Source organism: Macaca thibetana, chromosome 5 (genome assembly GCF_024542745.1).
Source record: "Macaca thibetana thibetana isolate TM-01 chromosome 5, ASM2454274v1, whole genome shotgun sequence".
Taxonomy (NCBI): Eukaryota; Metazoa; Chordata; class Mammalia; order Primates; family Cercopithecidae; genus Macaca; species Macaca thibetana.
The window spans coordinates 86,582,685-86,595,269 of NC_065582.1; the positions used below are offsets into that span (position 1 = coordinate 86,582,685).

Below are 12,585 nucleotides of genomic sequence, written 5' to 3' on the forward strand. Positions count from 1 at the left end.
TTGGCCAGGATGGTCTTGATCTCTTGACCTCGCGATGTGCCCGCCTTGGCCTCCCAACCTGCTGGGATTACAGGTGTGAGCCACTGCGCCTGGCCGGCTTTTTAAAAATTTGTATAAATGTAAGGAGTACAAGGGCAGTTTTGTTACATGAATATATTGGGTAGTGGTGAAATCTGGGTTTTTAGTGTAGCTGTCAGCTGAATAATATACACTGTGTCCATTAAGTAATTTCTTATTGTAGGGTTGTTTTTGAAGTCTGTCTCTGAGTGGGATCCTAAATATGGTTTAATAGTTAATTTAATTGTGTGTTTCAACTCACTGTTGGGGCAACAAAGTACATTCTCTGCCAGGGTTTCAATGATTCTTTCATTGAGTCCTTGTCAGTGTTCGACTTAAGACATAGCAGCCAGAATACTGGCTTATAAGTCAAAAGGCATGAGAAGACATATATCTGAATTTTGTCTTTAACACTTATATGTTGTTTAATCTTGTACTGTTAGAAATGTACTTTTCTAGATGGGATTTCTTCATCCAAATTTAATGTAAAATCTATTTGAGTGGTTGATTAAAGAGGTTATATGTGTTAAGCGTATATTATGGTTTGCTATTACTGTAGTCCTTATATGCTTCCCAGAACTCTTATGATAAGTATTGTTTATAAAATTTATTCACCAACTAATTGCATACTCATTTGCATTGCTGATCTCTCCATTAATTTTTTTTGTGTGTCATGTCTTATTTCCCCAAGAATCAGATGCATCAAAATAACAAACTTAGCGCATGTATCTCCTCTTCTAGGAAGCCTTCCCTGACCTCATTCCTTTAAGCACATAATATGTCGTGCATATTTTTATTTGCTTATCTGTTTTATATGTATCTCCTTTATTTATTTATTTATTTATTTATTTATTTATTATTTATTTTTTGAGACAGAGTCTCACTCTGTTGTCCAGACTGGAGTGCAGTGACATGATCTCAGCTCACTGCAAGCTCCGCCTCCCAGATTCAAGGGATTCTCATTCCTCAGCCTCCCTGAGTAGCTGGGATTGCAGGCACCCACCACCATGCCCGGCTAATTTTTTTATTTTTAGTAGAGACGGAATTTCACCATATTGGCCAGGCTGGTCTCGAACTCCTGATCTTGTGATCCGCCCTGCTCGGCCTCCCAAAGTGCTGGGATTACAGGTTTGAGCCACCACGTCCGGCCTATATGTATCTCCTTTCTATGCTGAATGATGAGATTGTTGAAGATGGAAACCATGTCTTATTCTCAACACCTACTAGAATACCTGACTCAGAGAAGGTGTGAGCAACCTGTTCAGTTAATGAATAAATGAATGAGAATGAAGGAGAAGTGGAATAGGCTTCTATAAGAGCAGAACAGATGAAGATTTTAGGTGGATTCTTATTAAACCTCTTGTTGCATCTCTTTAAAGAACAGGAGATCGCCATTTACTTGGGGTGGGAGAAGGATGATGGCTTTCATCACAGCTGCATACATGGCAAATTTCAGAAAGTACCTGTAGTTCTTACTGTTTAACAACAGCTGTAGCAATCACTGGCAAGGGCAGCGTAGAGGTGGCTAAAATGAAGGAAGCTGGACAGAGCTCTTTCAGACTTGGGTTCTAATCCCAGTTCTGCTGCTGGCTCCCTTTGGGGCTTTCTAATGGTATTTAAAGTGGATTGTCATTGAGTCTAAATGCATTACAATAATCTGTCTCTCCCTGCCTTTACCTCCACAGAGAGAATAAAACTACACCTAGCACTGTCCTTACTGGGAATGTGAGCTACTCAGCCTCCCATGGAATCTCAATCTATTGCAAAACAAAATCTGAAACCGTTTCTGGGGTGGCTTTTGAATGGGATGATATTTCATTTTTGGTGTGGTGTGAAGGCCTTGGTATAATGGTACAGGATCAGATGGTCTTACTGTATTGTATTATTTAATGGGTGCCACTTGATAAGACAACCAAGTAGAGAAAACAGCCTGTGTGTGGAGAACAGGAAGAAGTGGGGAAGATTTAAAGAGTGGAAAGGCTTATCTTTTTGTTCTCCTATAGGTTATGATTAGCATTCATTCACTAGCTTTTAAAAGTGACTTTTAAATAATTAATTTATGTATCCATCAGCACTCTTTTATTTCTAAGAATAAAGAATAAAGAAATAAAGGATAAAGAAAAAAATATCAACTTTAATTAGCTTAAGCCGAAAGGGAATTCATTGGCCCACATAACTTAAGAGTCAGGGTGCATATCAGCTTTAGGTACAGCTGTATCCAGGGTGTTGTGATGGTATTGAAAATCTGTCTTTCTCCACTTCTTAGTTAGTCTTCCTTCACATGGCGGCAGAAATGGCTTAAGATGACCCAGACTCACAGCAGGACTAGTGGAGAAAGAGTTTTTCAGTAGCACAGGTGAGTATAGGATCCAGGTAATCCTATGCTTACCAAAATCACATGGAAGGGAGTTCCCATGGCAGTAAGGAGGTCTGTTACCAGATGGGACAAAAACCCAAGGGTTACATGTCTTTCATCATTCCAGGAAGGCAAAAACCACAGACAGCTATCAAATTTGACTGGCCTGGGTTGTTTCTTATGTTCTGAGCTTAATTCACTAGGGCTTGTACACTGGCTCCTTTTCTTGCTTTTGCACAAATTGTTTGTATTTACAAGCCTTTGTTCTTCTTTCTATATGCTGATTCTCCTGATCAGCTCTGCTACTCCCACTCAGCTATGATCTCTTTGCAGAAGCAGCCACATCCTTATCTCTAGGCTGTACTTTTCTCAGAGAAAGCTCACCAATCATTTGCATTGGGGTTCCAGGAGCATTGCAACTTGAAATGTCTAAAACCAAAGTTGCCACCATCCTGCCAAATGGGCTTCTCTTCCTAGGTTCCCTAATCACAGTGTTGCAGAACTTTGTTCCTTAGTTCAGCTTAAACTGGGTTCTTGTCACACGACCTGAAAAAATTAGGCACATAGACACATTGAAGGGTGAGGAGAGTGGAATTTATTGGGCAAAAAGGAAAAAAGGAAAAAACAACCTCTCAGCAAAGTGAGAGGAGTTCCTGCTAACAGGCCGCCATCTCACAGATTGGTTCCAGGTCACAAACACAGGAACTGAAGAGGGCAGGCTCCTCCCCCTTGCACACACGGGAACTTCCCACGGCTCCACCCTATTCTCCCTCCCTGCAGGCGGATAGAGATTCTCCAAGGACCATCCCTTTTATCTGCCTCCTGCATCTATCAACAGCAGTGGCAGCATCCTCTTTATACTCTTCCAGCATTCTATTGTCAACGTTGTTTTTGGCTATTTCCTCTGCATATCATTTCTCCCTCTTGCGGACTCTCAGAGTTCTTTATTATTATGTGTTTTTTTTGTGAATTTATAATTTCCTCTCTGGTTCTATAGACCTTCATGTATCTGATTTATTTCTGCCACAGTTATTTAAGTTTGCTAATCGAAGGCAATTTTACTTATTTATCTTTGTACTATTTCCTTCCTGGTTGTCATCCTCCAGCTTTCCCCACTTTCTATTACTCCCGTCAATATTATACCTAGACTTTTATGGTTTGATAAATATTTGTAGAATAAAGGAAGGAGTTAATGCAATCTGTAGTATAACTACATGGCTATTATACTTGATAGTGTTAAAAAACCAGAGCCTAACAGCAGTTGAAGTGGTAAAAACAGGTTTTATTCAGGAAACATTGCAATAGGGGTATGTTAGAGTTCTCCAACAAAACAAAACCAGCAGGAGGGGTGTGTGTGTGTGTGTGTGTGTGTGTGTGTATATATATATAAATATACATAAATATATATTATATAAAAATATAATATATAAATTATATTATATAATACATAAAAATTATATTTTATATATATCTATATATTAGAGTGAGAGAGAGATTATGAGGAATTGGCTCATGTGATTGTGGAGGCTGAGAAGTCCCAGGATCTGCTGTCTGCAGGTTGCAGATTGGGAAAGCCAATGCATAATTTAGTCTGAATCTGAAAGCCCGAGAACCAGAGGAGCCAGTGGTGTAAACTCTAGAGGGAGTTTTGGAGAAAACGAAATAAAATGACCCAGTTCAAGCAATGGGAAGGAAAAAAGGGACAAATTCCTTCTTCTGCCTCTTGTTCTGTTCAGACCTTCAATGGATTGGACTCACATTGGGGAGGGCAGTCTACTTCACAGAGTCCACTGATTCCAATGCTAACCTCCTCTGGAACCACCCTCGCAGACACCTCAGAAATAATGTTTAACAGCATAGAAATAATGTTTAGTTTGGGAACACAGTGGCCAAATTGACACAAAATTAATGATCACAAGGGGAAAAGAGACCTCAGTACAGAACTTGGCTCAACTCCAAATACAACACGGACAAGTGGGGATTTACAGTCAAGGAGGAGGAGGGGTAGGAGTGGGGAGGTGGTCAGTCAATGGAAAATTACTAAGAGGAAACGTTAAGGGTAGGGGGGATTTTGGTTAAACAGACCTAACAGGATTCTTGCTGAAGACAGAACCAGGGTGATCAGATATGGAGGGTGGGGAAACTCTCTTTAAACTGATTAGAAGGTTTCTTGCTAATACTGGGTGATGCAGGTCCTGTAAGGATGGATACTAGGGTCGAGGCCTGGGCTCAGAGGAGCCTGTATGCAGTTTAGCCAAGGAGAGAATCTGTCAGTATTGAAGCTTTCAGATCTTGCCACTCTTCCGCATTTATTATAACCAAATTTCAATTGTGTATAATGCTAAGGAAGGAACTTGCCCTAATTCCTTGAGCTTCCTTCATCCCCTCCCTGAACCAGCCCCCCACTTTCCCATAAGGACATGTTTAGGAAAGAGGCAGAAAAACTTCTGACTTATAAAAACTGGTGAGGAAGAAGGAAGAGCAGAAGCAGAAGCCAAAATGCACAGAACTGTTTGCTGAAACGGTTTTGAGCATGCTAGGCTGTCTCTTTTGAAGTATATACCTGGCCTCTACCTCTAATGCTACCTTACTTTGATGTTTCACATATATAAGGCCCATTTGAGGTCACCCTAATGTGGCAAAAGACCAGTGAATAGGAGCTTAACTTCAAACTTAGAAAGAGTCTTTATGTCTTTATGAAAAACGTCAATCGGATGAACACGAGGACATCTGAAACCTTAAAAGGCCACAGCAAACATCAGGGCAGCATGCTTGAGAACAGCAGTGTCATAAATACAAACATGAAAAGAAGTAGAGCTGTCATAAATACGAAGGAGCTGGTGAAAGCACATGGAGTTTTATCAAGGCACATAGCATTCCGTACAATCACCCTGAATTGTTTTCTGAGGAGCCCTGGATGATCCTACCCTTTCCGTAATGTGTTTGTTCATTGTTTTGGAGGTGAAAGGGTGTGCTTGTGAGGGTGTTTGGGCCTCCTTGTCCATGGTATAACCGGTTGGTTTTGTTGCCCTCACTCTTCAGGCGCTGGACTCTCATCCTGTTTGTTCCCGCTCTGGGAGGCACCACCCTTTCTAAGACAACGGCTTTCTTTTGTTTCGGGTTCAACTTTGTTAAGTCAAAGTATAATAAATATCAAGATTGTTTGAAGCCAAAAATAGGCCACTGTCCAAAATTGTGTTCATTCCACTTGCTGGTAGATAGCTATTTTAAATAAGTCAGGCTTGCCATTAATTCAGTTCTGCTGCACTGTTAGCATTCTGTTCTCATTCTCTTATCATGAGGTGAGGCTTTGAGTTTTATCATCTCTACATCTCTGTGTTCTTCGTGGTGATTGGACAGTTGCCACTCTCCATGACTACCGCGACTATCCCTGACCACCTGTCCGGCTAAAATTTCAACACAAATGCTGCACAGCTAAGCTATCTGATGGTATTAATTATATATTTATTTGAATGCACTATTTTTTTTTTCTAATTGTAGATAGGAGGGTGTCTTTAATGATGCACAGTGGGCAATTCTGACATCCTTAAGGCTGGTGGCATTCAAGCTCGTGACTGCCATTCACAATAAGAAATACATTTTACATCGTGATCCAGTATACATGTGCATGTTATATATGATGTGTAACTGAAGCTAAAGTTTGGTTAAGCAATACTTACCCTATTATGTGTGATATAGTTTATAGTCTCTATTCTTTTGCATTTTACTTCATTAAAAAATGCTGACTGTGCCTTAGCAAGTGGACGTCCTTATTCAGGAATGGGTTACAATTTGAGTCTGAAAAAGAACTGCTTAACAGTCATCAGGTGTTAGGGAGTCTTACAATGCTAATTCCGAAAAGTCTTTGGAGATTATCTAGAGGCATCTTCCCTTTTTCCTCCTATTTTACAGTTGGAGGAATTTAAAGTCCAAGTAGGGTAAGTCTTCCTTGCAGGGGAACAGTGGTGCTCTCTGTGTGCTATCATGTGCTATCATGCCTATTTTTTCCTGGAAACACACAGTGTCCAGTTCAACCACAAGGGTTGTGTACTTTTTGAGTCTAGTGATTATGCTTCTGGATGCCTTCATGGTGATGAATAAGCTGTGCACACTTTCCCTTCCCCAGTTGAATCTTGAGGTATTTTCTCCCTCCATTAGTTTATTATACATCATTCTGAGTTAAAGGGAAGACTGTTAACAGGGCATTGGGTGTGGTGTATCCTCTTCTATGGATGGCACGCAGCTATCATTAATCATAAACTCAAAAGAGTGGGTTGAATAAGGAACAATTTTAGGTACATACTTAGACATTAAAAAAATCTAAATGTGCATTTTCTATAAGGTAGTTGTAATCTTAGCTTTGGAAAACTGCATAGATCTTGGTGTATTTGATGTTTTTTTCATTTTTCCTTTATAAACAGTAGTAATCTCCTTGTATCAAAATACGACATTTTAAATTTCATTGTTTCTGTCGTAAAGGGAATTACAGCATCCTATGGTCAAACAGTTAACATCAACTTTTGAGTTATTGATACCATTCATAGTGTAGTAGTCAGCTCAGGCTGCCATGACAAAGTACCATAGCCTAGGTGGGTTAAGCAACAGAAATTTATTTTCTCACAGTTCTGGGGACTTGAAGTCCAAGACCAAGGTGCCAGAATGGTTGCTGTCTGTGAGGGCTTTCTCCTTGGGTCGCAGAGAGCATTTTCTCGCTTCCTCATATAGCAGAGAAAGAGCAAGTGAGCAGGCTCTTTGATGTCTCTTTTTATAAGTGCACTAATCCTACTGGACCAGGGCCCCCCAACTTCATGAACTCATCTAAACTTGATTACCTCTCAAAGGCCCCATCTCCAAATACCATCACACTGGGGATTAGGGCTTCAACATGTGAACCTGGGGAGACATAATTCAGATCATAGTACATGGCTAAGGTCTTAGTGGGGTCTAAGCATTGGCGGAAGCATGCAAATAACTTGCCTAAATTACATTTATTAAAGACAGACTCTTCCATTTGAGTGAATGGATGTTTTTCACACTATAATTCTTATGACATTCATTAGCATTTATTTTATATTTTTCTTAATAGTGCAAGTACTGCATATGGAAGAGAGCTTACAGTTAAAATGTGAGAACAACATTATACCTTTAAAAAGTTATTTTTGCAGTTTTTTTCCTAATGCAGATTCTAGTCCTCGTTAATAGTTAATGAATTTCTAAACAGCCCAGCACTATTTTCAAAACTTAATCTAATATAGAAAAGCTACCCACCATCACTGAGAATAATGCATATTTTAACAAAAAACACTTTGTGCTAAAGACATATTTTAAAACAACTTTTTATATTTATATTTATTACAGTGTAGAGAAGAGAGGAATTTCTTAGCATGAAACTGTAGGGAGCCAGGTGTTTGTCTACAAGAAAGGTCATAGAGACTCATGCCAGTAGCACACAGAAAATATCCATTCAAACTGAAGAAAAGTAAACTAAGAGGGGGTACTGACAACATAAAATTGTTTTAGAGCCCTTTGTTTGAATGGTGTTGGTGCACCCCTATTTAAGTCCTTGGTATGCCCAAACCAATTTTTATCTTTTTTCTGCTGTAGGAAGGCTGTTGATTAAGAAGGGATTTTTTTTTCTTCCATTTTTCTTGTTTCTACGTTTAAAGTGGCGTGGGCTGTTTTACAACTTTAGGGGCCTTTCAATTTCTGTGGTGGGCTTTTGTATAAAGAGTGCTGTGCATCTAGATGAAATAGTGTGTGTCTCTTTATAGCATTTTTGCTTATGTGCTTTTACACATTATTAACACTTTTTTTTTTCTTTGTTTGTTTTTTCTATTTCAGTGTTTAACCGCTGAAGAGATCTTTTCCTTCATGGCTTTTCAAATGCTACCCAAATAACCAGCTCCAAATTCTCTGTCATCTGTCCAGCAGTCTTACAGCAATTGAACTTTCACCCTTGTGAGGATCGGCCCAAGCACAAAACAAGACCAAGTCATTCAGAAGGTATATTGAAAGCATTTTTTCTCTTTTATTTGAAAAGTCTATAAAACCATTATGAAATGAAGTTAATATGCCTCTCTTTCTGCTTTATTGCTTTTAATTAATCTACACAGAGCCTCTTAGAATAATACTTATATTCTGAAAGTATTTAGAATAAGAGAATTATAACTTATTTAAGCTTTGTAAGTTACGCTCGTCTCTTTGTTGAATCAAAATTGTATTTAGTACACTTAAAAACTATAAAATCCAGTTCTTGATTTTAAACAATATATATTTTATGCTGTGCATATTGGATTGCATTTTATTTGACTTATAATTGATCATTTCATTTCCATTATCTTTTGCTTACCATATTATTTTAAAACTTGTCAGTTTATCTGCAGTTACCGATGAAGAGATAAGAGAACTAGCATACTTCTAGATTAAATCTTCAGGGACCAAATTATTAGTTTTAATTTTCATAGGTGAAAGAAAATACCAGAGGCTATTTTAAGTGACTATAATGGTATTGCCATGAATATGGTACTTTAAAGGTATGATCTGCTGCAAAGAAATTTTAAACCATAATAAAATATGTGTATGCTTAATATACAGCTCACGTACTTGAATGTGTAGAAGAGTAACTTTCACCAATGAGATAAACCAATTGTTCAGCGAGTCTTTTTGACAATTATGTTGGAATTTAAAATTTTTTTTCGTATGTTCATTAAGCAAATATTTATTGAACAACATAACAAGCATTGTTCTGTGCACTAAGGAGTCAATAGTAAACAAGAAGAAAAATTATGTCTTATTAGGGCTTACAGTGTAGTGGAGAAGAGAGATAATAAATATTTAAACAAACAAGCAAATAAACAACATAGTTTCAGAGTGAAAGGTGCTATGAAGAAAATAAAATATTAGTAGGTGAGGGATAGAAAGTGATGGTGGATGAGTATCATCTTAAATAGATCAAGAAAGCCCTCTCTGATGGGGTATCATCTGAGCAGAAGGAGAGGGCCACAGCAAGGTCTTCTCTAGGGGAAGAGCATTCTTGATTGAGGGCACAGCCAACATAGCTTGGCAATGAGCTTGGCATGAGTGAGGAGCAGCAAGAGGGTCCTGTGTGACTGGAGCCTAGTGAGTTGGCGGGGAAGGTAGAAGGAGATACGTCCTGGCAGGAGATGGAGGCCAGATGAGGAAGCCTTGTGGGAGGTGGTAAATTGACTGGGTTTTATTCCGAATGTAGGGTGAAGTCATTGTACCATTCTAAACAGGGGAGTGCTGTGATCTCATTCAAGTCTGTAAAAGGGCATTCCACCTGCCTACAATCTGAAGAACAGATTGTAATGGGGCCAGAGTAGAAGCAGGGTGATTGGTCAGGAAGCGACTGCCAGGAGCTGATGCTCAGGATGATGGGGACTTGGACTAAGGTGGGGGAAGTAGAAGTGGGGAGAAGCAGTAGATTTGGGATGAGTCCTGGAGATCATGCTAAATGGTTTGCCCTGCATTGATTGTGGGAGAGGGAACAATGAGTCAAGGCTTGAGCCAGAGAAACAGGAGAGATCGTTATACCATTTCCCAGGATGGAGAAGACTGGGAGGAGCCATTTATTGTAGAGGAAGGGAGTGGTAAGGATGAAGAGTATAATTTTTGGCGTGGTTGCTTTGAGACATTGACATACACAGGTAGACAGAGAGGTCCAGTAGACAAAGACACACAGACATTTGGAGAGGAGATTGCTTTCAGAGGAGAGGTCAAGACCGGGGATTTGCCTGTCTAGAGATGACATTTAAAGACACTGGGGCTAGGCACGGTGACTCATCCCTGTAATACCAGCACTTTGGGAGGCCAAGGTGGAGGATTGCTTGAGGCCAGGAGTTCAAGACCAGCCTGGGAAACATAGTGAGACCTCATCACAACAAAAATTAAAAGAATTAGCTGGCACGGTGGCATGCATCTGTAGGCCTAGCTACTTGGGAGGCTGAAGCAGGAGGATCACTTGAACACAGGAGGTCAAGGCTGCAGTGGACTATGATTACCCCACTGTACTCCAGCCTGGGTGGCAGAGGGAGACCTCATCTCAAAAAAATAAAAACAAAGATGCTGTTCTGAGTGAGCTCATCTGACATGAGTATAGATAGAAAAAAAGGGAAGACTTAACAAAGAAAGTGCCTGTTTTCATTTCCGGATTCCTTTGTGTATATACACTTCAATCTCCCTCTATATGAATAAAAGAGATAACAACAATGACAAAAATAACAATGATAGCCAATTCTTTTGCAGTACTTACTATATGACAGGCACTCTTTGAAGTACTTTACACATTAACATATTAATCACATGCAACTATATGATGTAGGCACTACTATTCCCATTTTACAGCCAAGAAAACAAAGGTACAGGGAGTTTAAAGTCATTTGCTCAAAGTTACACAACTTGCATGTGGTAGAGCCAGATTCAACTGAGGTTGTCTTGGCTTCAGAACCCATGTTCTCATTGATATTCTGTATTTATATATACAAAGTATAGAAATCATCAAGTATCATTTATCAATATAATTCACAATTTTGTGAATAACAGTAATTTCAATTTTGAAATATTAGTAATTTTGAATTGCTAATTGTTCAAGCAAATATTTTTGCTAGAGTATATTTATATTTCTACAAGCCTGTTTAATACAATTTGCACTTTACTTTCAAAAGTAAATTCAGCAAATGTTTTAGGATACTACCCTTGACTAATAGTATTGCACAGTAAAAGCACAGACTCTGAAGCCAGTTTACCTGGGCTCAAATCCCAGCTCTGTAATTTTCCAACTATGTTGAGAACATGACTTTAACCTTTTCCTGCCTCAACTTCCTCATCTAAAATAGTACCTTTCTTATGGGCTTGCTGTAAAGATTAAATGACTTAGTATTTGTAAAGTACTTCAAACATTATTCAATACATAGGTGCCGTAGTGGGCCTGTTAGTTAGGTCTGTTATTAACTACATCTAACATGTGCATAACTCTAGGTACAGGACGTGAGGTTTCAGAAAAAGCAAATACTCTACTCTGTTCAGGTTAGTTACTTATATTCAAAAGTAATTTTTTAACCCCAGTTGCTATGTGCAAGTTAATTACTCATATTCAAAAGTAATTTTTAAACCCCGGTTCTGTTTCAGGAACCAGGAGTTGAGAACTGGAAAGTCAGAAGCAGGATGTGAGAAGTACAATTCTAGGGCCAACACTACAAAGTTATAAAATAGAAAAGTCAACAATTCTGAGTTATGAGATCATAAAGGCAACAAATATTCAGACAACCCAATAAAAAGAGAAATGCCTCTTAGGGTGCATATTGTGTTAGGAATTGAAATGAGGCTGGAGTGGAGTGGGATAGGGTGGGAGAAGATATGGAAATGTTTCTCAAGGAATTTAGGTAATCTAGTAGAGTGCTTGTTACTACTCATCTAAGATGTTTAACTTGGCAGTCTATTGCTATTTTGATGTGATATCTTGATTGTTTTATTTTAGTGCAACTGTATGATTATTTAATATCTCTATGGGTCAGTTACTTTAATAGTACCTTTATACAATTGTTGGGAGTATCAAATGAGTTAATATATGTAAGTGCCTAGAACAATGCCCGGCACAGAGGAATAAGAATGTCTTTGTTCTTATACATGTGTTCATAGATTCACCACATTCCCTGGCCCCTGTGTAATCCTATTGTTTTTCTCACTGAGAAACACATTTTAAAATAATTAAATGCACTGGATTTTTCATATAACTTTTCACTTAATGAAGAGTCAAGTCTTAGCCCATCCAAAGCAATAAAAAATCAACATAAAAGCAATCAAAATGATACAAGAATTTGAATACATTTATGTTGACATTTCAGTGGGCAGATAAAATAATATAATTTCTCAGAGGCCTCACATTTTATCTTTGAAATGTATTTCATGTGCTTTATAAAATGATATTGATGAGTACAGTAAACTGATGATAAGTTAAATTCTCTAGGGGAGAAATTAATTGCATTTTAGTAATAATTTAATGATCTGAAATTGCTTCATTTTTTGATGAAGTTACAGAATAGTATTTAATTCAAATAGTAGACAAAATAAAGAATATTACTTGAAGCATCCTTGAAAATCATATTGTCCAACTCTGTTATACAAGCAGTGATATAAGTCTAAGTTCCAGGGAG

General features: G+C 38.4%; 1 protein-coding gene across 1 annotated transcript in view; it reads left to right on the forward strand.

Moving 5' to 3' along the window:
- The window catches only part of SLC39A8 (solute carrier family 39 member 8), an 85,594-nt gene that overhangs the window by 21,788 nt on the left and 51,221 nt on the right, over nucleotides 1-12,585 (forward strand). Inside the window, 2 exon segments of the mRNA XM_050791926.1 lie at nucleotides 8,255-8,276; nucleotides 8,279-8,416. Of these exon segments, the coding sequence (XP_050647883.1) occupies nucleotides 8,255-8,276; nucleotides 8,279-8,416 (160 nt within the window).